This window comes from Geotrypetes seraphini, chromosome 5, assembly GCF_902459505.1.
Source record: "Geotrypetes seraphini chromosome 5, aGeoSer1.1, whole genome shotgun sequence".
Classification (NCBI taxonomy): Eukaryota; Metazoa; Chordata; class Amphibia; order Gymnophiona; family Dermophiidae; genus Geotrypetes; species Geotrypetes seraphini.
This window is the reverse complement of record NC_047088.1, coordinates 43339844-43367077: the sequence shown is the minus strand read 5'-3', so window position 1 is coordinate 43367077 and position 27234 is coordinate 43339844. Positions and strand designations below refer to the sequence as shown.

At 47.5% G+C, this 27234-nt stretch overlaps 1 protein-coding gene across 2 annotated transcripts in view; it reads left to right on the top strand.

Annotated features, from left to right (window-relative positions):
• Positions 1 to 395: 395 nt before the first annotated feature.
• HPRT1 (hypoxanthine phosphoribosyltransferase 1) overlaps positions 396 to 27234 on the top strand; it is a 75758-nt gene continuing 48919 nt past the window's right edge. The window contains exons 1-2 of one of the 2 annotated variants that reach the window (XM_033944260.1): positions 396 to 785; positions 18692 to 18798. In XM_033944260.1, coding sequence (XP_033800151.1) covers positions 765 to 785; positions 18692 to 18798 — 128 coding nt within the window. In that variant the 5' untranslated portion in view covers positions 396 to 764. Of the gene's footprint in view, positions 786 to 884; positions 909 to 18691; positions 18799 to 27234 lie in introns of those variants that run through there. The other variant, XM_033944261.1, reaches the window with a different exon arrangement.

Genomic DNA, 27234 nt, shown 5'->3' with positions numbered 1-27234 from the left:
TGTCTTTTACCAGTTTCCATAAACCATCTCCACAACTGCTCAGCCTTCCTGCAAACTTCCCGGACCCTGGGTGGGGGGGGGAGGGCTTCTTTAGAACCTCTGGTCTATTTTGCCCATGTTTGAACCTTATGTATCTTTTTTACAGATACAGTACCACATTTAATCCCCTTCTGTAAAATTTATGGAATTATTTTGTCCCTAGCTCTTTCCAATTTCCGTTGGAATGGAAAGAATAATAAAAGATGTCACTTGGTTGTTTACTCTCTTTTTCCGCCATGCATCTTCACCCACGGCGACAATGAGGCAATCTTTTGGTCATTTTTTCCTGTTGTTTTTGGAGACGTCCAGAAGAAAACGTTTATTCTTTCAGCAAGGAAAACTTGCTTTAAATATTATGTTTCACTACTGGACCGTCCTCAAGCTGCAGGTTAATTACCGTCTCTGGGGCCTGTAAAAGGTTCTTCCACTCTTCGCACCAAGTCTCACCTACAGCTCGGGCTTCAGAAATACCGTTGGAGAGCACGCAGGAAATACAGAAGCCGCCGAGCATTGCAGTTTTACTGAGAGCTCCGCTAGCCTATGGGAACGAAGACGAGAGAAGGCACGAGAACAGGCGGAGAATTCGCCCTAATCGTAAACGCCGCGAGCTCCTCCTCCCACTCGGCGCGAGCGGGGAGGAAGGGGGAGGGCCTCGCGCCGGTTCGCGGGCTCAGGAGTCGCAGCCTCCTCTCGTTGCTTCTGCAGGAGCGGCGGGAGACGGAGTCATGGCGAGCTCGTGCGTTGTGGTAAGACCCGTCGCGATCACGCTTTCTCCCAGGCTCGGTGTTCTGCTACGCTGTGGCTTCCTCCCTGCGCCGGCGACTGGGGAGGACTGTCGGAGAGCCGCCCCCAAGCTGCCTATGTGCCAGGTGCACATGGCTGGCCTGTGGCGCCAGCCCGTTTCTGTTTCACGGTCCCGGCTGCGGGGAGCTTGTTGTCTTCCAGCTTAAGGCTGAGTTTAGGCAGGGGTAGTGATAGAGAAAGTCGCGCATCTGATCCTACTGTTGTGCGTTAGAGAAGTGCAATTTGTTGGCACCTAGTGCAGAATGTACTTAATGCTAATCCGCTCCATCCCCTCCTTCCAACACAGAAGAGTAGAATCACGTTGCATTTCTGTCGCACGTTTTAGTTGCCTGGAAGAGTGATTGTACTAGTTAAACATGCTCGCTTGTCTACTAGCGGACTTATGGGGGCTGAAATTTGAGGGAGACGAGGGACGTCGGCCCTGGGCCTGCTATCTGACCTATTGAAAATGACCTCTGTTAAAGATTAGGTCGTTTTCATCTGTTTGTTTAGTACTCTTCAAAATGGGAGGGTAATGATAGCTAGCAATCATACTCTTGTACTTTGTCTAAAAGGATTACATCGTTGTAGCAAGATGCTATTTAGAAAGTAATTTTGGATTTAGACGTCTATCTGGAAATGTCAACTTCTTGTTCAGAGAACAGTGAATATTTTAACATTACCTTCTGCTGTAAGAGGAGAAAGCATGATTTGGCCCTTGGTCTGACTCAGCAGGATTTATTATGTGAACAAATTACCATAAAGGTGCTCATGTATGTTCAGAAGATCTTTCTAGTGTGGCTTTTCATGGACCCCCTTTCTGTTTCCCACCCTCCATCCTATAGGATCATCATTCATTTTTAAACAGATTTGTGTGGGGAGAGTGTGGTGCAGTGGTTAAAGCTACAGCCTCAGCACCCTGAGGAGGTGGGTTCAAATCCATGTTGCTCCTTGTGACCCCTGGGCAAGTCACTTACTTAATCTTCCCACTGCCCTAGGTACATTAGATAGATTGTGAGCCTGCCAGGACAGACAAGGAAACATGCTCCTCCAGTACCTGGATAAATTCATGTAAACCATTCTGAGCTCCACTGGGAGAATGGTATAGAAAACTGAATAAATAAATGGCAATTTGTATAATTTAAGTAGCATCATGTATGTCATTTGTTGGCCTCTTAGTGAAGTGTAAGGATAACTGATAAAGTTGCTGAAGTCATCTCAAATTGAAAAGCAGATGTAGGTAACAATGGCAATCCAAAGAAATAGTGTTCCATCTTGGTGTTTTCTAAAAGGTTACTAGGGCTTTAGAGACTATAGGCTACATGAACAGAACTCCAGCAACGTGGTAGAAATTTTATTGCATGGCTTTTCATTGAATATGCATATTGTTTGTGCTGAGTACTGTGGTGAAAGGAAGAGGAACTAAATGTGCCTTGTGCCTGCACACAAGGGCTGATTTGTAGGCACAGCTTTTGTGCGCAGGCCTAGTAGACTGAGAGATGAAGCTCCTAGCTGAAGCAAGCAGTAGCCAGAGGGAAAAAAACAACTTTTCATTTACTTCTATAACAAAGAGGTTTACCTGTAGTTTTATGTGTATTTGTGACCATGCCTATGGCCAGGACGTAGCTGTTAGGCATGGGACACACATACACATAAAACAAGCAGAAACGGCTCCTAAATCTATGCAAAATGCTCCTGCCAAAGCTACCAATAGTTCCAGACCTGCTGCAAAAGTTTGCACAGTAAAAGGTGGGTGTTCTTTCTGTGCATTACACAGAGTGCTCATTTTAATACTAATGAGCAAACTATAATGTATTTGCATCGGATTCTCTGTGTCTGCTACTGCAATCTGTAAAAGCCCATGAGAACCCTTTTGTGCATCAGAGGCTGAGCTAACTTGCAAGTAAGACTGGCTACAACGGTAAGCTTTTGAGCTTTGGGGCCTATATGAGCTGCAATCTGGATTTTATAAAGAAAAAAGATCAGGGTGCATAAATAAACACTTGATCTCTGATTTTTTGTTGTTGTTATTGTTGAAGCTCAATGCCCATTATCGGTATTTGGCCAAATAATTTTCATCATTCATATTTGGCCGAGTAGTAAAATATGCTATTCAGTACATCTATAGTTGTATACCAATGCTTATGGTATGGGGAATAAGTTATGGACCTAGAAGCTGTGATGGAAGAGGCCGACTTGAATTTGGTGGTGGTTTTGAACAAGTGGTTCACTGAGAATTGTAGTTAGGATATAGTTATAGTGGACTAAAATCTATTCAGGAAGGACATGGTACAAAGAAAGGGAGGAAGAATAGCATTACAAATATTTTTTTAAAACACATTGCAGGATTTACAAGGTAAGGAAGAATCGCTATGGGTTAGTTTGAAAAAAGGGAATGAAGTGGAGAGAGATTTAATTGAAAACATTGAAAATACAGCTATGAAGAGGAAGTACTGTACCAGGAGGTGATTTTAATATGTTGTTTGTTGATTGGAGTGCATATAGAAGTAGAGAGAACTGTTCCAGCAATTGGTAATGGAGTCTATGAAGGATGGGACCATTCTGGACTTGGTGCTTACAAATGGGGAGAGTGTTTCTAATGGGTGATCATCTGGCATGTAGTGATCATCGGATGGTGTGGTTCAATATTGAAAAGGCCAAGAAACTGTGCAACGCAATGTTCTTGATGCATTGTTTATTACAAAATCATAAAAGGCAAGTTCATCCACAGTAGATAGCAGTGGACCCAACACGGTCCGTGTTTCGGCGTCACAGGCCTTCTGTGTTGGGTCTTCTTCTATCTGGGTCTCCTGCTATCTATTGTGGATGAACTTGCTTTTTATGATTTTGTAATAAACATTGCATCAAGAACATTGCGTTACACAGATTCTTGTCCTTTTGGAAGACTTGGGGCTTTTGTTGTGTGCCATGATTCAGTATTGAGACAGGGTGTGGAAAGTGTTAATTCAAAAGTGAAGGTTCCAGACTTAGTAAAGTATTTTTGAGGTAGGAAATACTTCAAGAAACTGTTAGCTAGAAGGAAACTTCTGTAGGGTAGATAAATCCAGAGACTTGTGGGTTGTGACCAGACCATCTACCAACAGTTAGAGGTAGAGAATACTAACTAGAAAATGGCAAAGTTTGGCTTACTCCCCATGAACTCTGATCCCATCCGCACAAGCCCTAAACAGTTATGATTTTATATTTAAATAATTTTATTAAACTGTAAAAAGAAACAATATTCTGTATAACTCAAACCCAAATGGATTTTATAAATCCATTTCTAACCTTTGCAGATGGTCTACTGCAGTGTATCACAATCTGTGTGCTGCAGTGAGATTCAGGGTATGCCACGAGACTCCAGCAAGGAGGATAGGCACCGACGCTGGCTGACTGCCTACAGGATGTGCTTCTCATAGCAAGAGGCATATCTGTAGGCAGTCAGCCGGCACCTCTCCTCCCAGGGATAGCAAGCTCAGGGCCCCATCGGGAGGGCCTCCACGCATGTGCAGATGTCAACGTGATAACATTATGCATGTGCATGATGTCATCACATCAGTATCCTCACGTGTCTGGAGTCGCTGCAGCCGTGGCTTCAAAAGGTTTGCGACTCACTGGTCTAATGTTTGGCAAGAGTGCCGCACCTAGGGAGTAGAAATCTGAGGGAGCCATATGTGCTAGGTAAGAGGCTGATGTGCATGGAGAGGAAGATGGACCTAGGGTTGATAGTGTCTAAGGATCTGAAGGTGACGAAACAGAATGACAAGGTGCTGGCTGTAGCCAGAAGGACGCTAGGCTGTATAGAGAGGTGTTGATGCCCCTATATAAGTCATTGGTGAGGCCCCAGAGTATTGTGTTTAGTTTTGGAGGCTGTATCTGGCTAAGGAAGGGAAAAGCGACAAAAATAGTATGAGGCTTACACCAAAAGATGTTCGAGAAGAGACTGGAAGACCTGAAAATGTAGACTCTAGAGGAGAGGAAGGACAGGGGAGATAAGATACAAACATTTTAAATACTTGAAAGGTATTACTATAGAAACAAATATTTTCCAGAGAAGAGAAAATGGTATAACTAGAAGGCATGAATTGAGGTTGTGGGGTGGTGGACTTAGAAGTAAATGTTAGTAGATTCCTTATTACCAGCAGCAGATGAATCCAGAGACTAGTGGGTTTTGCCCATTTACCAGCAGGTGGCAATAGCGATAGAACATACTGAATGACCAGGAGGCTTTCTATCCTATAGTATAAGAGAGTCAAATTCAATACTCTATCTCCAGCTGGTGGATTGATGGGTTCTTCCCAGCTCCTGGTCCCTGGGTGTCAGCTCTTGTTCTGAACTAGTTCAGTTGAGCTGTGGGGTGTTCCGGCAGTGCCAGCTTTAGAGGATACACCTGGTCTCCCCAGGTCCCTCACACCGTCCCAGTTAGGCTATGTTTTTTTTTCCTTGCAGATTCTGCACAATCTCCTGTGAGCCCTCCTGGTTCTCAATGTACTGACAGGGAGAGAGTCTAAACCTCAGCTAGGTTTCTTTCCTGCTAGTCTATTGAAATTAGTGAGTATTACTTTAAAAGTTTAATTTCAATTGGGTGCTTCGTGGCTTAGTGGCACTTTGCAGGGATGGCAGCTGAGGTTGTAAAACTCTGCTCAAGCTGTGGGAGCAGCGTCGGAGGTGTGTTCGACAGTCTGCGGTAGCGGTTTCTGCCAGTGGACTGGGACTTTTCCTGCGTAGGGGAGGGGCAGCCACATACTCTTGAGGTCCACTGTGGCCATTTTGTCTGGGCTAGTGTCTGCTTCCATAGTGTCAGGGTCTATCATTTTGAGTACCTCTCCCTCCCTGCCTTCAACTTCGGGGGTCTGGTGAGGTGATAAATGGAAGAGTCAGTTGGGACAGACGCTTCCTCCTCCACTAAGCATTTTTCCTTGCTGTTTATTTTGTTGTTGCACAGGGCTTATTTGCTCCAAGGAGCTCGGGGTCTGATATGGTAGGCTCCTGTTTAGTACCTGGGCAACAGTCAGTATTGAATCCTCCCTCTTCTCATCCTTGACTGGGGGAAGCAGGGGCTAAGCTCAGGTCGGGAGCAGGCTGTTTCATTTGAGGAAGGGTTTTAGGAGGATTTGGAAGAAGGTTAGTAAGGCTGATGATCCCTTGATGGTCCCAGCGTTTCACATGGAGGAGTTGCCCTTATCACCAAAGCACTGCACATTTCTGCCCCAGATGCTTCTTCCCCGGCCTCAGCTAATCCTAAGATAGGCAACACTTGGAAACCCCCTAAGGCCTTCCTTGTGCATGAAGCCATGCTAGAGTTGATCTCAGCGCAGTGGTTTACGCATAATGGGCCTGCGAGTGTTAAAGGTCATTGCACATCTTTATCCCATCTCACAGGAGGAAATGGATAACTTGAGGCTTCCAAAGGTGGATTCTTTGGTGGTGGCGGTGACTAAAAAGACCATGCTTCTGATGTAAGGGGGCATTGTCCTTTAGAAAACTAGAATCATCCTTAAAGATGTCCTTTGAGGTTTCTACTCTCACTTTGCAAGTGGCCATCTGTAGTTTGTATGCAGCCAGAACTTGTCTTTGCTGGGTGCAGCAGATGACAGACTCATTGGTGGAGTCAGCTTCTGACCAAGTTTTCTGAGGTTGAAACAGGGCTAACATATTTTGCAGATTCTCTATATCAGTGGTCTGAAACTTGCAACCCAGGGGCCACATGCAGAAGCCAGGTACTGTTTTGAAACCCTAGGTATATTTATCATAATCGCAAAAGTAAAATAAAACAGTTTCTTGATCATATGTCTCTTATTACAATATTATTATTAAGACTTAGCCAAAAGGAAAGATTTATAAACTATAAAGAGTTTTACCTCATGCAAAATTGTAATTTCTTTAATAAGATATTAACTATTTTTTTCTGAGGCCCTCCAATTACCTACAAATCCAAAATGTGGCCCTGCAAAGGGTTTGAGTTTGAGACCATTGCTCTATATCATCAGCGAAGCAAATGTCCTTGGTGGTGACTGCAAAATGTTTCCTTTGGCTATGACATTGGTCGGCAGACGTTGCTTCTAAACGTTGTTTAGTAAAGCTTCCTTTTAAAGGTAAGTTTTTCTTTGACTTGGAAAAGCTGGTCAAGGATTTTGGGGATGCAAAGTCCCAGCATTTGCCTGAGGATAGAGCTAAGCTTTCCCTAAAGTCCTCACAAGCATGCCTACGTTTCTGAGATATGAAGTGCTATAGACCGGGCAAGGTTGCCTTTATTATCCCAGGACAAGCAGGCAGCATATTCTTAACACATGGGTGACGTCACCGACGGAGCCCTCGGTACGGACCTTTTTAACTAGAAGTTTCTAGTTGGCCGCACCGCGCGTGCGCGAGTGCCTTCCCGCCCGACGGAGGAGTGCGTGGTCCCCAGTTTCTTCGTTTCCGCGGAGCGAAGAAGACGCGTGTGTTTTTTCAACGGCCGTTGAAACCACTTTTTGCCTTCCCGCTCGCGCTTTTTTCCATTTTTTTATCTTCCTTGCCTTCGGGTTTCTTTTTTCTTTGCTTTGTAAAAAAAAAAAAAACTTTGCTTTTTTTCCCCTTTTTTCGTTTTGCCCCGGCGGGGCCTGTTGCCATTATACAGGCCTCGGGGTTCGATTTTGCGGAGGCCGTTTTCCCCTTCATGCCCCCGCAGGTCGGTTTTAAAAAGTGCCAGCGGTGTGCACGCCCGATCTCCCTCACTGACCCACACAATTGGTGTTTGCAGTGTTTGGGTCCGGAGCATCGGGCGGACTCCTGCACCCGCTGTGCCACTCTCCAAAAGAGAACCCTTAAAAACCGAAGAATTCAACAAACTCTCCTCTTCGGCACCGGGTCGGCGATGGACTCCTCGACATCGACAACGGTACCTCAGAAATCGGCACCGTCTACCTCGACACCGCCCGACCCCACATCGGCGTCTCTGGCGCCAGGTAAGCCGGCTAAGAAGCCTTCCTCTTCCCTTGAGCGCCCTCCAACTACGGTGGCGACACCGACCTTGCCGGCATCGCACCGGTCCCGCAAGCGCTCCGCCCCGATCTCGGTGAGTGCCTCGTCATCGGCCTCCTCATCGCCGGGGCGTGGAGCGGCATCTAAGGAACCGAAGAAAAAGAAAGCGGTTCCGATGTCACCCCTAGATGACCGTATCTCGGCCATCTTAAAGGCTCAACTCCAGGAACAATTGCAGCAACAGCTCAAACACCTGTTGCCCACTATCCTGGCACCGCTCCTTCCGGTACCAGACCGGCCCGAGCCCCGTACCGAGCCCCCGGTATCCACCCCTGCGGTACCCATCAATACTTCCATGCCGATTCTTTCGGCTGAACAGCTTCATGCCCATCCAGTGGTGCACTCCCATACCACATCGGATCCTCCTCGGCACCAAGCAGTGCGTCATTCTTCCCGGGACCGGGATCGACGCCGGTCTTCCTCTCCGGGTACCGTTTCGGTGCGGTCTGGAAAATCTTTATCCAAAACCCGCCATACCTCACCTTCCACCCCGGTGTCTCGACATGCACCAGAGGTCCGGGACCCTGACTTATGGGAGGAAACCCCTCTCGGTACCGAGGAGGATCCCTCCTCATCTGAGGAGGACCCGTCGGCACCCGATGCCACCTCCAAACCGGAGCAGTCCTCCTTTTCTAAATTTCTGAGGGAAATGTCTGCAGCCCTGTCCCTTCCTTTAGAATCTGACTCAAAGAAGTCTCAAGCCTTCCTGGAGGCTTTAGATTTCGAACAGCCTCCTAAAGAGTTCCTCAAGCTCCCCGTGCATGACATCCTACGGGAGACCTTTTACAAAAACTTAGAGAATCCCCTTACGGTACCGGGGGCTCCACGTAAACTGGACAACCTCTATCGAGTCATCCCTATTCCAGGGTTCGACAAATCTCAATTGCCCCATGAGTCCCTTCTTGTTGAATCCACCTTGAAAAAGACTCAGGGCTCCAGTGTCTATGCCTCTACCCCTCCTGGCAGAGAGGGTAAGACCATGGACAAGTTTGGCAAGAGGCTCTACCAGAATGCCATGCTGGCCAACAGGGCAAATAATTATTCATTCCATTTTTCATTTTACATGAAACATTTGGTCCAGCAGCTGTCTGCCCTTCAGAAATACCTCCCGGAGCGCAAGGTCCCGCTGTTCCAACAGCACATCTCTGGCCTTCTTCAGCTGCGCAAGTTTATGGTCCGCTCGATATACGACTCGTTCGAGCTCACCTCCCGTGCCTCTGCCATGGCCGTTGCCATGCGCCGCTTGGCCTGGCTGAGAGTCTCCGACCTGGACATCAACCACCAGGACCGTCTAGCCAATGCCCCCTGTCTCGGGGATGAACTTTTTGGAGAGTCACTGGATTCCACCACCCAGAAACTCTCCGCCCATGAAACAAGGTGGGACACCCTGATCAAACCAAAAAAGAAGGCTCCGCCTGCCCGACCTTATCGACCTCAGTCATCTTATCAGCGCAGGTTCTCAGCCAGGCCACTCAATCCGCCTCCTCAACAACCGCGGCGGCCCCGTCAACAGCAACACCATGCACAGGCTCGTTCTCAGGCCACTCAACCCTCCAAGCCTCTTCAGCCTGCTAAGCAATCCCAGCCCTTTTGACTCTTCTCTCCAGGGCATAGCCAGTCATCCACCTTCGCTACCTCTTCCACAACCAATCGGAGGTCGTCTCACCATATTCTCCAGCCGTTGGGAGGTCATCACATCGGACCAGTGGGTCCTCAACATCATCCGCCACGGTTACTCTCTCAACTTCCAGACTCTTCCACCGGACAACCTTCCCGTAGAGTCTGCTTCACACTCATCTCAAACCCCCCTCCTCCTGAGGGAGGTTCAATCCCTCCTCCTTCTCAATGCCATCGAAGAAGTACCTCCAGATCAAAGGGGTCAGGGATTCTACTCCCGCTACTTCCTGGTTCCCAAAAAGACGGGAGACCTCCGTCCCATTCTCGATCTCAGGGACCTCAACAAGTGCCTGGTCAAGGAGAAGTTCAGAATGCTCTCCCTTGCCACGCTCTACCCTCTTCTTGCTCAACACGACTGGCTATGTTCCCTGGACCTCAAAGAGGCCTACACTCACATCTCCATCAATCAGAATTCTCGCCGCTACCTGCGGTTCCAGGTGCTGCACCACCACTATCAGTACAAGGTGCTACCATTCGGCCTCGCTTCCTCACCCAGGGTCTTCACCAAGTGCCTTATAGTAGTGGCGGCCTTTCTCAGGTCTCACAACCTCCAGGTATTCCCCTAACTGGACGATTGGTTGGTGAAAGCACCTACGTCTCAACTTGTGCTACAGGCTACTCATCACACCATCTCTCTCCTCCACCTCCTGGGGTTCGAGATCAATTACCCCAAGTCGCATCTGATTCCCACCCAGCGACTTCAGTTCATTGGAGCAGTTCTGGACACCACACTAATGAGGGCTTTTCTCCCCTCCGATCGTCAGCAAACTCTGCTCCACCTCTGTCGTCAGGTGCTCCTGCATCCCTCCATTCCTGCCCGTCAGATGATGGTCCTCCTGGGTCACATGGCCTCGACGGTGCATGTCCTTCCTCTGGCACGTCTCCACCTTCGCACACCTCAGTGGACCCTCGCCAACCAATGGTCACAGACTACGGATCTTCTTTCTCATCCCATATCTGTGACATCATCTCTTCAGCAATCTCTCCAATGGTGGTTGAACTCCTCAAATCTTTCCAGGGGTCTTCTTTTTCATCTACCCCCTCACTCTATGATCATCACCACGGATGCATCCCCCTATGCGTGGGGAGCTCATCTGGGAGATCTACGCACCCAGGGACTTTGGACCCCACAGGAGCGTCGTCATCACATAAATTTCCTGGAACTCAGAGCCATGTTCTACGCCCTCAAGGCTTTCCAACATCTTCTCTGCCCTCAGGTTCTCCTCCTGTGCACAGACAATCAGGTCGCCATGTACTACATCAACAAGCAAGGCGGCACCGGATCTCGCCCCCTTTGTTTGGAGGCTCTACGCATCTGGACCTGGGCCACGGACCGCAATCTCTTCCTCAAAGCGGTCTATATCCAGGGCGAACAGAACTCCCTGGCCGACAATCTCAGCCGCATCCTTCAACCTCACGAGTGGACGTTGGATCCTCCGACTCTGCTCTCCATCTTTGCTCGATGGGGCACTCCGCAGGTGGACCTCTTTGCAGCACCTCACAATCATCAGCTGCCCCTCTTCTGCTCCAGACTCTTCTCTCCTCACCGTCTGGCCCCGGATGCATTCCTACTCGATTGGAGGGATCGATTCCTGTATGCCTTCCCTCCACTTCCTCTGATGTTGCGGACCCTGTCCAAGCTCCGCAAGGACAACGCCACCATGATTCTCATCGCACCTCGGTGGCCTCGTCAACACTGGTTCTCCCTCCTGCTCCAACTCAGCTCCAGGGAGCCCATTCCTCTTCCTGTGTTTCCTACTCTACTTACACAGCAACATCAGTCTCTACTGCATCCCAATCTGTCTTCACTCCACCTGACAGCTTGGTTTCTCTCGGGCTGACCTCTCCGGAGAATCTATCTCAACCGGTCCGCCTCATTTTGGACACCTCCAGGAAACCGGCCACTCTCCAATGTTACCATCAGAAGTGGACCAGATTCTCCTCGTGGTGTCTCCGGCATCATCAGGAACCCACCTCCTTAGCGGTGGAAACTGTATTGGAATATTTGCTCTCACTGTCCAATGCTGGCCTCAAAACTACCTCCATCAGAGTCTACCTCAGTGCCATCACTGCGTTTCATGAGCCTATTCTCGGAAAACCCCTCACGGCTCATCCTCTGGTTTCCAGATTTATGAGAGGGCTCTTCAATATCAAACCGCCTCTCAAGCCTCCTCCTGTCGTCTGGGACCTGAATGTGGTTCTATCAGCTCTCATGAAACCTCCGTTTGAGCCTCTTGCCACAACTTCGCTCAGGCTTCTTACCTGGAAGGTGCTTTTCCTAATTGCCATCACCTCTGCCAGGAGGGTTAGCGAACTGCATGCACTGGTTGCCGACCCACCATTCACTGTTTTTCACCATGACAAGGTTGTTCTGCGTACCCACCTTAAATTCCTTCCCAAGGTGGTCTCGGCTTTTCACCTTAACCAGTCCATTGTGCTGCCCGTCTTCTTCCCTAAGCCTCACTCGCACCCTGGAGAACAGGCGTTGCACACGCTGGACTGTAAGCGTGCCCTTGCTTACTACCTTGATCGTACCAGAGCTCACCGTACATCCCCTCAGCTATTTTTGTCTTTCGATCCCAACCGTTTGGGTCGTCCTGTCTCCAAACGGACACTTTCAAATTGGCTTGCTGCCTGTATTGCTTTCTGCTATGCTCGGGCCGGTCTCTCACTGGAAGGTGCTGTCACGGCCCACAGAGTCCGAGCTATGGCTGCTTCTGTAGCTTTCCTCCGTTCCACGCCCATCGAGGAAATCTGCAAGGCTGCCACTTGGTCCTCAGTTCACACGTTCACTACTCACTACTGTCTGGATGCCTTTTCCAGACGGGATGGTCACTTCGGCCAATCGGTGTTACAGAATTTATTTTCATGATGGCCAACCATCCCCCCTCCCTCTTTGTTAGCTTGGAGGTCACCCATGTGTTAAGAATATGCTGCCTGCTTGTCCTGGGATAAAGCACAGTTACTTACCGTAACAGGTGTTATCCAGGGACAGCAGGCAGATATTCTTACATCCCACCCACCTCCCCGGGTTGGCTTCTTAGCTGGCTTATCCTAACTGGGGACCACGCACTCCTCCGTCGGGCGGGAAGGCACTCGCGCACGCGCGGTGCGGCCAACTAGAAACTTCTAGTTAAAAAGGTCCGTACCGAGGGCTCCGTCGGTGACGTCACCCATGTGTTAAGAATATCTGCCTGCTGTCCCTGGATAACACCTGTTACGGTAAGTAACTGTGCTATCTAGAAATCCAAGTTTTCTCAGAAGCAGTCCTTTCTTGCGGACAAGAGAGCGGCTTCTCAACCTGCCTGCTCAACAGCATCCCACCCATCTCAATGATGAAGTCCAGGCTCACTCTGCAGGGCAGATTGGGGGACAGGTATCCCACATTTTAGCAGAGTGGGCCAAGATTACTACGGATTAAAGGGGTGCTGGAAGTTATTTGAGAAGGTTACAAGTTAGTTTTCCTCTCCTGTTCATTTTTTTTACACCCTCCATAATCCCACAGCACTCCCCTCCTCTTATATATTAATTTACAAGCGTAAACCATTTAGATATACAATAAAACCTTGGTTTGTGAGTATAATTCATTCCAGAGGCATGCTTGTAATCCAAAGCACTCGTATATCAAAGCAAATTTCCCCATAGGAAATAATGGAAACTCAGACGATTCGTTCCACAACCCAAAAACTATAATACAAAATATTATACGTACTTGTATTGCAAGACCTCCCTCATTTAGCACAGTCACTACACTCCCGCAGCATCAGAGAGACTACGTCCGGATGGAAGAAATTCAACTTTATTAGAAAATTTGGAGCCTTGTCACTATGCGTACAACTTTTGGGTGAGGCGCAATATGCCTTTTCCATGAAATGGAACTTTCTGAGGATACCCCAGCATTTAAGAATTTTTCTATACCGTTTACAACTAAACGGTTAACAGAATATCCATACATAATCTTAAAACATAATAAAATGAACATACAAACAAGCCTTAATTCATAGCTAAAAAAATGCTTTAATGAGTTTGCATAGAAATAGAACTTAAGAATGACATAATTAATAGCATATCATAGACATGAATTAATAAAGTAACTGTAGATCATAAACAGTTCATCAGGTTTACAAAAAGAGAAAAAAGGTATGTCTAAAAGTAAACATCAACAAATAACTGTTTTAAGTAATTTTCTAAACATACCTCTCTGATCAAAATTTACAAGACTGACAGTGAACCAGTACCCCTGCCAAATAAATGGCTTAGAACGTATGAACTGTTGTCACTCCAGAGGATGATTGATTTCTACCTAAAGCGACAAACTCAAAATCTCTTCTGCAGCAGTATAGAGCAGATCTCCAAGCTGACATTGACAAATGCACTCTTGAGTGGTGGTGTGCACTCAAGAGCATAGGTGGTTTGGGCAGTTTGGCCAGAAGGTACTTGTCATCGCTTGCTCCAGCAGTTCCGTGCGAGAATTTTGTTTAGAGTTTTTAGGACGTCACGTTAACCAGAAACAAGTATCGCATGATCCAAGCAAAGGTGAACAAACTAGTTTGCCTAAGCAACTGGCTCAATTTAAAGGAGTGAACGACAAACCTAAGGAATTAACTGTATGTCGGATGGGGATATATTCAGTTTATTGTAATGTGACGTTAAAGCTGTATTTTTTTATATTGATTATATGGGATGGCAGTTTGATGCTTCTATATGTGAAAAATATATAAAACAACAAAAAAATTTACCAGTGTGGTGGTGGTCTGTCTAGTACAGTAACTTAAAGTGTGATTAACTGTGATTCAAATATTTTAATCAGGTGATTTAATTATGATTAAAGTTTTTGATCAGACAGCAGCTATACTAGTTTACTTCTACAGTCTAGCTAAGGCCATGCACTAGAGCAGTGTTCTTCAACCTTTTTACACCCGTGGACCAGCAGAAATAAAACAATTATTTTGTGGACCGGCAAACTAATAGGACTAAAATTTAAAAACCCCGTTTACGCTCCATCTCCGCAAGCTCGGTCCCCGCAAACCATCTGATCCCATCTGCACTAGCCGCAATTATGATTTTATATTGAATGTATTTTATTAAAGTATAAAAATTAACAATATTCTGAACAATTGTGATTTTATAAATACAAATATACAGAGCACGGACCAACAAAACCCCTGTCTCCCCTCCCCTTCACATATATCCCCTCTACTATCAAGAAAACTGAACAAGTTCATAGAAATATCTTGCTAACAGAATACTGCAGTCCCCAGTTATGTCTCTAGCAGGATATATATTTCAAATCTGATATATTCTAATCACAAAATAGAAATAAAATTATTTGTTTCTACCTTTTGTTGTCTCTGGTTTCTGCTTTCATCTTCTTTTCACTCTCTTCCTTCCAGCGTCTGCCCTCTCTGTCTCTTCAATCTAGCATCTGCCCCTTCCATCTATTGTCTGACCTCTCCCCCTTCCATATGGTATTTGTCTTCTTTCTATACCCCTCTCCCCTTTCGATCCAGCCTATGCCCCTCTCTCCTTTTTACACGATTCACTCCAGCTTCACTGCTCTCTTCATTTTTATCTCTCCTACACCAGATCTAGCATCTTTGCCCCTCTCAATTTCTCTGCTGACCCCCCTTCCCATCTCATTCCTATCTCTCCCCTTCCCCTCCTCTAATCTCCCTGCAAGCTGTTTCCTTCCTTTTTTCTTCTCCCTTCCCTGCTCCCCCTGTCCAGCAGTAACTCTCTTCCTTTTCCTTTCCCTCCTCCCCTCCCAGCAGCCTCTCTCCTTATCCCTCCCTCCAGGTCCAGTAGCAGCTGTCCCTTTCCCCCCTTGCCCAGGAGCTTCCCAGACTCCTTTCCCTCCTCCCCTCCCAGCAGCATCTCTCCTTCTCCCTCTCCAGTTCCAGTAGCAGCTGTCCCTTTTTTTTTTCACCATGCCAGCAGCTTTCTCCCCTCCCAGCAACTCTCCTTACTTGCCAGCGCTGCGATTCAGTAAAGCAGCCTCGGGTCCTTTGTTGGGTCGCACCGCCTCTGAGGAAAGCGGAAGTTGCATCATCAGAGACGGCCCGACTCAGCAAAAGCTCCAAGGCTTCCTTCCTGAATCGCTGCGCTTGTAAGGAGAGCCGCTGGGAGGGAAGAAAGCACAGTCTGAGGCTCCCCATTATCTCTGCGCTCCTCGATCTTGCCGGTCCTGCGCGGACCGGCAGGAAATTGAAGAAGTTGATCTCGCCGGTCCTGTGTGGACCGGCAGGAATTTTCTGCAGACCGGCGGTTGAAGAACTGTGCACTAGAGTTCTACAGTTATGTGTCCTAAAACTAAGCTATGCAAAGATTTGTGCAATTATTGACTTCTATATACTTCTATAGGGACTGTGCCTGGGTAGCCTATTTGGCTTTGACTTATCCAGGGACTGGAAAACCCAAATTGAAAATCAAATACCTTTAAGCTGCAGGGATGGCCCAAACTCAAAAATAAAGCTATGTAACTGCCATTAATGTTATTTCAAAATCTTTTCATATAATGATTCAAAATGTTGTGTGATCGTGGCACCAAGGTACCCCCCCTCTTCAAACCCAGCCTCAGACTAATGTAGCAGTATAGAACCAAAAGGTACAAATCAAAACTGCTTTTGATACTTTCACTGGCAAAAAAACTCCCTCACAGAACAGCTCGGGTTTAGAAAAGGGCAAAGTCACCCGGAGGCACGTTCAAGGACTTAGCCTACAAAAGATGACTTGAGCTCCAACGCTGTCATGTCTTCTCCAATCTTCCCCACAAACGACCTTGTTTCACCAATGTTTGGCTCATTAGGGGAACAAACAATACAACCTTGAAAAGTGCAGTCACGCTGAGACCAGCCCCGTGCTGAGTTTGAAAGGGGGGAGCGGGGGTACCTCGGTGCCACGATCACACAACATTTTGAATCATTATATGAACATATTATATGTTGTGTGTCCTCGTATAATTTGTTAACACATTAGTAATTTCAAAATCTTTGTAATCTTTCAGTACTATAAAGCATTTTGATACTTTTTGTAACTTCTACCTCTATATAATCACTGGTACCTTTTTAAATGTTGCTCAATTTGCGTTTGTGCCACAGTTGTATTTAAATACTCACCTGGTTTCAGAAACTTCTCAGCTCTATGCTGATTCTTTAAAAAACTTCTTCACATACTACTACTATTAATTATTTCTATAGCGCTACCAGACGTACGTAGCGCTGTACAGTCACAAAGAACAAGACAGTTCCTGCTTAAAAGAGCTTATAATCTAAACAGATAAGACAGACAGACAAACAGGATGTCATGGATACAGTTTAGGGGAACGGTTAATCAGCTGGCTGGGTTGGTGGGTAGTGGGGGTTGTGGATTGAAGGCTATATCAAAAAGGTGGATTTTCAGTCTGCTTTTAAACAAGGGAACGGGCTTGGCGGACAAACTCTGGTCATTTATTCCAGGCATAGGGGCAGCGAGATGAAAGGAACAAAGTCTGGAATTGGCAGTGGAGGAGAAAGATACAGTTAAGAGCAGCTTATCTGAGGAGTTCTCTGGGAGGTGTATAAGGAGAGGAGAAATATTGAGGGGCAGCAGAATGAACACACTTGTAGGTCAGCAATAGGAGCCTGAACTGTATGTGAAGGTGGATAGGGAGCCAGTGAAGTGATTTAAGGAGAGGGGTGACATGAGTGTAGCGAGGTTGGTAAAAGTAACATAGTAGGTGACGGCAGATAAAGACCCGAATGTTCCATTCAGCCTGCCCAACCTGATTCAGTCTGCTTATGTAGATAGATACTCAAGTATAAATTGCACCCTTTCTCCTCTGTCACACCCATCTGACTTTTATATGGTCAGCATTTCTCCTTTTCCCTAACCTTTCCACAATCCCACCTCCTGGGCTCTCCCCCAGTCCCGCAGGCAGCAGCTGCCTGCATGTTCTCCCATCTTTCTTCCCCACTTTCCTCTATACCTGTTCCCAGCTATCTTTTGCTATTTCTGGCACTGGTGCAGGGCCTTCCTCTATAGGCCCACCTTCCACCCAACAAGAAATGCATCACAGGAGCTCCAGTGATGCATTTCCTGCCAGGCAGAGGGTGCAACATAGCAGCTTGCCTGAGCAAGGAGCTTTACAGGAAGGTCCTGCACTAGTGCGGAATCAGAATTGGCGTGTCAGGAAAAGGGATGAAGGAAAGCAGTTGCATGGGGATGGGAGGGGGAGAACATAAGAACATAAGCAGTGCCTCCGCCGGGTCAGACCATAGGTCCATCCTGCCCAGCAGTCCGCTCCCGCGGCGGCCCAAACAGGTCACGACCTGTCTGAATCACTAGAAGGGGCCCCCTTGCCACCTTGGTTTCCCATTGAGTCCTATCTTCCCATCGAAGTCCTAACCCTTCGGTTTTGCACATGCACGAGCTGGTTGGGTTTCTATACTTATTACCTGATTAGCTTTCTATACCTATGTTACATCCCAGCACCTCTCTCAGTATCCCACGATCCCTTTATCCCTCAGGAATCCGTCCAATCCCTATTTGAATCCCTGTACCGTACTCTGCCTGATCACTTCCTCCGGTAGCGCATTCCAGGTGTCCACGACCCTTTGGGTGAAAAAAAAACTTCCTTGCATTTGTTTTGAACCTATCTCCCTTCAGTTTCTCCGAATGCCCCCTCGTACCTGTTGTCCCTTTCAGCCTGAAGAATCTGTCCCTATCCACCCTCTCTATGCCCCTCATGATCCTGAAGGTCTCTATCATGAGGGGCATAGAGAGAACATGCTGCTACTGCTGCCTGCAGAAGTAGGAGAAAACCTGGGAAAGGGGACACTGGACTTTGGTGGGGGGAGGGTAAGTTGCTGGAACCAACTTGGGATGGGTAGGGAAGGAAAATGCTGGTGGACTTGTGAATAGGTTGCCACTCCCTGACTTTTGACCTTAAATCGGTCATACATTTTACAACATATATGCAAATATTTATGGTAGTTAATGTCAAATCTTTCATTGAAAAATTTATTCGGCTAGAAATTATTTATTTATTTATTTTTTTTTTTGGGGGGGGGGGAGGTTCCAAGTGTTCTGTTTCCATATATGGGCTATTTGTTCACAATGTAGATAAGCTACAGACTTATACCTGTGTCTTACAGATTTTATTTCTTCACTGTTTTGTTTGTAAACGTTTCAGCTGGCTGATGATGAGCAAGGTTATGACCTAGACTTGTTTTGTATACCTAAGCATTATGCAAAAGATTTGGAGAGAGTCTACATTCCTCATGGACTTATCATGGACAGGTCAGTATGATATTAAAATGGATCTTTTATTAATATATCCATAGCATCTTTCTCCAGAACCATATTCTTTAAACCTACAAGTGCGAGTTTTTTTTTTACCAATATGCTGTTTAAAATAAAAAATGTTTTACAACCTTCCTGTCTTTGTGTTCCAAGTTTATCACTGAGCATTTATTTTAAGACATCTGGAATAGTTTCTTGATGGTCACAAATGATCTGACTTATTACTCATGGAGGAATTCTAAGTAAAGAAAAAAAAATTCTGTGCACAATATTTTCCTTATCAACGGCAGCAGATGAATCTAGAAACTAGTGGGATAGCACACATCGACCAGCAGGTGGAGATAGAGAACTGATTAACAGGTGGTCGTCTTGGATGGAACCTCTCTTCCAACTCCAGTATGCTCTATCTCCCAGCAGGTCATGGTTGCTATCCTAATAGCTCCTGAATTCTGGCTGTTGATGGTCGTCTGATCTCCTGTTGAGAATCCTCTTCAGTGAGAAAGGGGTGTTCGGCTGAACGGTGCTGTCTTTAGAGGTTACATTTGGCCCCCCCCAGTTCCCTGCCTCACCCTCCCCTCAGAGCCAGTGAGGGGGATTCATAGAAACAGACAGCAGATAAGGGCCACGGTCCATCTAGTCTGCCCACCCCAATAACCCTCCCCTACCTTTCTCTGTGACGATCCCATTTTGTCTTAAAATCAGGCACGCTGCTAGCCTCAATTACATGTAGTGGAAGACTATTCCAGCGATCAACCACCCTTTCGGTGAAGAAGTATTTCCTGGTGTCACCATGCAGTTTTCCGCCCCTGATTTTCCACGGATGCCCTCTTGTTGCCGTGGGACCTTTGAAAATGAAGATATCCTCTTCCACCTCGATACGGCCCGTGAGATATTTGAACGTCTCGATCATGTCTCCCCTCTCTCAGCGTTCCTCGAGTGAGTATAGCTGAAATTTACCAGCCGTTCCTCATACTGGAGATCCTTGGGTCCCGAAACCATCCAGGTGGCCATTCGCTGGACCAACTCATCTCAGCACATCTTTGCGGTAATGCGGCCTCCAGAATTGTACACAGTATTCCAGGGTTTGTGCTCTGTAGGGTGCGCGGACGCGGCGGGGGAGGAGATAAATATGGCACCGGTTCAGACGGCACTTTCCCACCCGAAAGACGCGAGTTTGTTTTCCCCGGCGCTGTCAGCAGATTCGGCCTCCTCGGCAGTTCTAAGGGGGCAGTTGCAGAAGGGGGAACTTTCTCTTCCGTTGGCGGTTTCGCGCATCAGCGGGGGGTCAGTTTTAGCGGCGGAGCAGGAATCTGCTGTGATGGATGGGCAGAGGTCAGACACTTCTGCAGGGTGGAATCAGGCTCTCGCAGCGGGGCTCCAGCTGGCTGACGCGGCAAGGGCTTTTTCTGCTGTGACTGCTCCAACTCAGCATTTGCCGTTTTCCCCCGAATTTGTGATGCTTTTGCATCAAGCCTTCCTGTTGTAGAGCGCCCAACCTGCACTTTCATTGGGCAGGTAATTTATCTGCTTTGCCTCAACTCCCTGTTGCTTCATCGCAGCAGGGTTTGCTAGCTGTGAAACATTGCAGAGTGGCCCCTATGAATGGAGGGGATGATTCTTTGGATTCCACTTTATCCCTGCCTCCTCCTGAATCTCTGGCTGATAGGGATACTGCAGATTTTGAGTTTGAGGAGGCACTAGGTAGGGAGATGGATGATCCCACAGTGCTCCGTCCTTTCCATAAGGAAGAATTGTCACACTTTATTGCAGGGTTTGAATATATCTCCAGCGGATCTGCAGGCCTCTGGATCGGCTAACCCTCTTATGGCGGACATGAAGAAACTGCCTAAGGCGTTTCCGGTCCATGAAGCTATGACGGAACTTATTTCCGCCCAATGGGATTTGCCTGAGACAGGTCTCCATGTGGCGAAGGCTATGTGCCAGTTATATCCGGTCGCACAGGAGGAGCTGGAGAAATTTAAGCTCCCAAAGGTAGACGCGTTGGTGGCCGCGGTTACCAAGAAGACTACTTTGCCGGTTGAGGGAGCTGTTGCGCTCAAGGACTCCCAGGATAGGAAACTGGAGTCTACACTGAAACTTTCCTTTGATGTAGTGGCACTTACCTTGCAGGCTGCTGTGTGTAGTTCCTATGCGGCAAGGGCTTGTTTGCAATGGGCGCAGTGAATGGCAGATGCCATGTTGGAGTCCGGGCTGCCTGTTCCCTCTGACTTTCCGGATATGGAATCCGGTTTAGCTTATTTAGCTGATGTGTTGTATGATATTATTCGTGCTTCTGCGAAACAAATGTCTCTTTCGGTTGTTTCTCGCAGATCCTTGTGGCTACGTCATTGGGCTGCGGATGCGGCCTCTAAACTTAGGCTTGTGAGGCTTCCTTTTAAGGGTCGCCTTTTGTTTGGTGAGGATTTAGACAAGTTGGTCAAAGATTTTGGTGATTCCAAGACGCAGAGATTGCCAGAAGATAGGCCTAAGGGGCCTTTGAAGCCTATGAATCCCAAGCCCCGCTTCAGGGATGTTAGAAGATACAGACCTGGGAAACCGTTCTTTCCAGCCCTCTTTTAATTTCAAGCCGAGGTTTCCACAAAAGAATTCCTTTCGTCCTGCGAAACCCCCAACCGGCCCGTACCCCAGCCTTGCGTAATGCTCAGTGACGGGGACTCGGCCCTCTCCGCTAATCCCATAGGGGGTCGGCTGTCCTTCTTTTTGGCGGAGTGGACGAGGGTCACGTCCGATCAATGGGTATTGGACATTATTTGAGACGGTTACAAATTAGAATTTTCTTCTCCCGTTGCAGATTCTTTCTTGGTATCCCCATGTTCGGGGATACCAAGAGAGACTCGATGCGAGTCACCCTTCAGGTTCTTCTGGACCTAAGGGCAGTAATTCCAGTCCCTCCGGAGCAAAGGGGCCAGGGCAGATATTCCATTTACTTTGTAGTGCCCAAAAAGGGAGGTTCGGTCAGACCGGTGCTCGATCTCAAGCGGGTCAATCGGTTTCTCAGCGTCGGACATTTCCGCATGGAAACCATAAGATCGGTTATTGCAGCAGTTCAGCCTGGAGAATTCCTTACAGCGCTAGATCTCAAAGAGGCTTACTTACACATTCCCATTTGGCCCCCGCATCAGCGGTTTCTTCGCTTTGCCATTCTCGGCCAGCATTTCCAGTTTCGGGCAATGCTTGCCACGGCACCCAGGACATTTTTGAAGGTGATGGTAGTGGTGGCGGCGTTTCTTCGCAAGGAGGGCATTCGTGTTCATCCTTACCTGGATGACTGGTTAATTCGGGCTTCTTCGCGGCAGGAGAGTCTGACAGTGACCCAAAGAGTGATTACTTCTTCAATCTTTAGGATGGGTAGTCAACTTTCCGAAGAGCTCACTTTTCCCCTCCCAGTCATTGGAACATCTGGGGGTCTTGTTCGATACGAAGGTGGGAAAAGTCTTTCTACCCAGAGCTCGGGGAGAGAAGTTGCGATCTCAGGTGCGTCTCCTTCTGCAGTCACCTGCTCCGAGAGTATGGGATTATGTACAAGTTCTTGGCTCGATGGTGGCAGCTCTAGAGGTAGTGCCTTGGGCTCGCTTTCACATGAGACCACTACAACAATCGCTTCTCTCCCAGTGGTCCCCTGTGTCTCAGGATTACAATCGTCGTCTTCGCTGGACTCAAGCGTCTCTCAGCATGCATTGGTGGATCTGCGGGGTGGTGACCAGGTTTACCAGGCTTCAGTAATAGAGTTATCAAGGCTGTATTGGCCCGTTCAGGGTCCTGACCCTGAAGTATACTAGTGTCATAATAACGGACCAAAGGGAACATACACTAAGTGAGAAAGCAACTTAAAGAATTCAGGAGTATACCCATCTAATCCGAGGGCTGTCCCTAATTTAAGACCCTTTGAGAGCCTTTTGAACTTAAAGACAAGTTAAAGGGGCATTCAACAAGTCAAGTTCAAGTTTATTTGATAAATCGCCTATATAAAATATTCTAAGCGATGTACAGTTTAAAACAACTTATGGGGGAACAAACAATCCTAAAACAAATTTTAACAAATTTTAAAAACATTAATTTAGAAAACAAACAGTATTAAAACATAAAAGGTTTCTTTATGTATATAGTTTAGTGACAAACTGGATACACAAGGAGGAAGGGAGAAAAGTTACAATTATCTCAGTCTAGGAAAAGTAGAGACAAAAAAGGGTAAAAACACAAGGGGGGGGGAAAGAATAGAATGGAAAAGGAAGAAGAAAAAATAATCATAAATTTAAATGATTAGTTAGTAAAAGCATCATTATATAAAAATGTTTTTAAAAGTTTTTTGAACGAGATGAGGTCTTTTTCTTTTCTAATAAAGAGTGGCAGAGCGTTCCAAGTTTGAGGAGCTAAAACAGAAAACATTTCATTTCTCCTTGTACCTACTATTTTTTTTTTTTGTAATTGTTTATTTATAACAAAGAAATGCACAACATCACAGCAGTACTGTGCCAAAACAGAACAATCAGTCAATCAACAGAGTAGCAAACCCCCCCCCCCCCCCCCCCGGAAACCACCCCCCCTACCCTCCCCCCCCCGTAACAGCATACAGCACCCCTCATCTCCTGTAAGCCAGAAATCCCCCCCCACGAGCATCTCAGCTCCCGAGTAAAGGAAGGAGAAAAAAAGAGAAAAAGAATACATAGGTGACATAGCAAAACACAAAACCAGATCAAAACAGACCCCCAAAACCCAAATCCATATGAGATCCAGCAGGTCAGCTGACAACAGAGGTCTCCAGATCCAATTCCTCCACAGCCATGTATCTTCCCCATAGATCATAATATTGCTGCCAACGTCTAGTCAGCAGAGCCGAAAGCCTATAGCGATCACAAACCCAGCCCAATTTAGCTCTCATAAGAGGTAACGTGGGTATGATCGTGCTTCGCCAATGGCGAGCCACAGTCAATCTAGCAGCCGTGAACGCCAGCTGTACCAGCCTATCCTGTGAAGCATCAACCCCCCCCACAGGAAACCCCAATAAGGCCACTTCCGCTCTTTCAGGCAGGGACACCTGGAGGAGAGCCCCCACATAGTGAAACACCTGTCTCCAGAATTCTTGAAGTGGCTGGCAGCTCCACCACATATGAAGAAAAGTTCCCCGCTGCCCACATCCCCTCCAGCACAAGTCTGATCCCTGGGCAGATATTTTGCTCATATGAACCGGGGTCATGTACCAGCGGACCAGCATCTTAAGAGCATTCTCCACTAGCACCGGAGCCACCGCTAAACGGTGTATCCGAAGCGATATAGTTTCCCACAAGGCCTCATCGAACTCCTGCTCTAAATCCCTTTCCCAAGCTTCAAGGTATTTAGGTTTGCGGGCCCCATCTTTATGCACCCATTTATACAATAGGGAAATGCAGCCTCTACTCACTGGGGAACCCAACATCCGCTCAAAGGCCGAACAGGTATACACTGCGGCATCAGCCCGCTTAGCCGTTTGCAAATAACTTTTCACCTGGAGATATGGGAAAAGGTCCCTAGATTCTAGCTGATAAAGGGCCTGAAGCACCGGAAAAGCCTGAAGATTCTCACCCTCCAAGAATTGGCCAAAGTACTGCAACCCATTCCTTGCCCACCTCACAAATATCCCCCCATCTCTCCCCGGTACAAAATCAGAGGCAAAGCGCAATGGAAGAAAGTGCACCCCCTTGCTCTTACCTAACAGTTTGCGCGCTACCGCTTTCCAAACCCGCAACGTCCAGGAAGTGAATGGATTAGAAACGGTCCCCAGCTCCCTGACCCCCAAATCCCCCCACAATAGCGACCCCAGGGTCCTAGTTCCCCCCGAATCATCCAGCAATCCCTGTTCCACCTGCACCCATAACTTCACTGAGGGCGCATGCCACTCCACACCCGCTCTTAACTGGGCCGCTTGATAATAATGCTCCAGATGAGGGATCCCCAGACCCCCCTCTGCCTTAAACTTAAACATGGCCCACTGTGCCACTCGGGGCGGTCTGCCTCCCCACACAAACCTTAAGAGGCTGCGCTGCCAACGAATAAAATACTTCCGAGGAATTTCAATAGGCAAAACTTGAAAAAAATACAAGAATCTAGGTAACATCAACATCCGAGATACCTCCATGCGGCCCATCCAAGACACATACAATTTATCCCACCGATCCATATCCCGGTTCAGAGACGCCACCAGGGGAATATAATTAAGTTGAAATAAGGACATCCAGTCCACCCCCAGCTGGATACCCAAATATTTAATAGGGCCCTTAACCCACCGAAAGGGCACCACCCGCTTTATACCAGGAATATCAGATTCCGGGACTGATAAATTAAGGATCTCCGTTTTATCCATGTTAGCCTTAAAACCGGATAAAGCCCCATAGGTTGCCATAAGTTCCTGAAGGGAACTAAGGGACTCCACAGACCCCTCTACAATTGCCAAGATATCGTCAGCGAATAAGGACAACTTGTGTTCCCTCCCCAGAACCGTCACACCCCGCACCCTAGCGGTCAGTCGAATCTTTTGTGCAAGAGGCTCAATCACCAAAGCAAATAGCAAGGGCGATAAGGGACAACCTTGCCTCGTCCCCCGCCGTAATTCAAAGGGAGAGGAGTAGACCCCATTAATTTTCACACACGCCATGGGTCCATTATACAAAGAGAGAATCCAGGACACATAACGAGGCCCCAGGCCAACATGGCGCAAGACCGCCTCCATAAACCGCCAATCCACCCGGTCAAACGCCTTTTCGGCATCCACTGCCACCGCCACCCAGGAACCGCCTGAACGGCGGGCCTGCCAAACCAAGTTCAAAACTTTACGGATCCCATCCGCCGCCTGCCGACCCCCTATGAACCCCACCTGGTCGGGGTGAATAAGTGTCGGTAGATGAGATGCCAATCTATCAGCAAGCACCCGAGCAAAAATTTTTGTGTCAATACCCAGCAGGGAAATCGGCCTATAACTCCCACACTGGGTAGCGTCCTTCCCCGGCTTCGGCAAAATTGTGATCCCTGCCAACCGCATGAAGAAAGGTAATTGAGCTCCATCTCTCAAGTCATTATATACGCGCGCCAACAACGGCACCACCAAGGAAGACAACTTCTTATAGAACAACCCCGTGAACCCATCTAAACCCGGAGATTTCCCCGGTTTCAGCTGGCTGATCACATTATGCACTTCCTCCAAAGAAATATCAGCATCCAGCCCTTGCATCACCGAAGCCGGAAGGGACTCCAAGCCCAAATCCTGTAGATAAGTCCGAATCTCCTCCTCTGATCCCTGACTCTCTGGTGTATAAAGCTGCTGATAGAATTCACAGAAGCGAGCATGGATAGCTCCTTCAGCTGTCAATGTCTGACCCGAACCATCCTTAATAGCCATAATATTAGATTGCGTCTGCCTAAGTCGTAGCCGATGAGCCAACAATTTCCCCGCTCTATTACCAGATTCAAAAAACCGTAGACGAAGGCGTTCAAGATTGAATTTGATCTCCTCATCCTCCAACTTCCCCAAGTCCGCCCGCACCTCACGAATCCGGAGCCCCAAGGCTGCCCCTCCCTGGCCCCGCTTATGTTGATCAACAAGGTGCCGTAGATTCTCTCTCAGGCTCCGTTCCCGCTGCAAATTAAGCCGCTTTTTATACGCAGCCATCGAGATAAGCTCCCCCCGTAGCACCGCTTTCAAACTTTCCCAGATTGTCATTGGAGAATATTGGTCAACATCATTATGCTCCAAAAAGTCCAAAATAACCTGCTCCACCCTACGGAGTAGCAACGGATCCTTCAATAAACTATCATTCAATTTCCAATATCGGTCCCCCACTCGTGAAGCCCCCCATCGGATATCCATCCAAATGGGAGCATGATCCGACCACCCAATGTCCTCGATGCGCGTGTCGAGCAATCTACCCCCCCACCCCTTATCCATATATAACATATCAATTCTAGTATACACCGCATGTACGGGGGAGTAATAAGAGTAATCCTTACCCATCCAGTGCTGAGAGCGCCAACCATCTACCACGTTGAGAACATCAACAAAATGCTTAAGACGCTGCCTATCAGCCTTATGCCTATCTCCCCCAGCCCCAGTTGAATCCCAACGGGGGTCAACCACCAGATTGAAGTCCCCGCCCACCAGCAACGATCCCTTTTTAACCAACAGTGCCTTGGCCAATACCTCATCAAAGAAGGAACCCTGTTGAGCATTCGGGGCATACAAATTCACTAACGTAACCACTTCCCCATTAATTTGGCCCACCCACATAACCCAACGCCCTCCCTCATCCCTCCATTCCTGTTCAGGGACCACTTTAAGATGTCTAGCAAACAAAATGCCCACCCCCGCCTTCTTCCTCTCCTTCCTATTAGAGGCCCAAACCCTATCCGGATATTCTTTATATTGTATCAGCTTTTCCCCAGTTT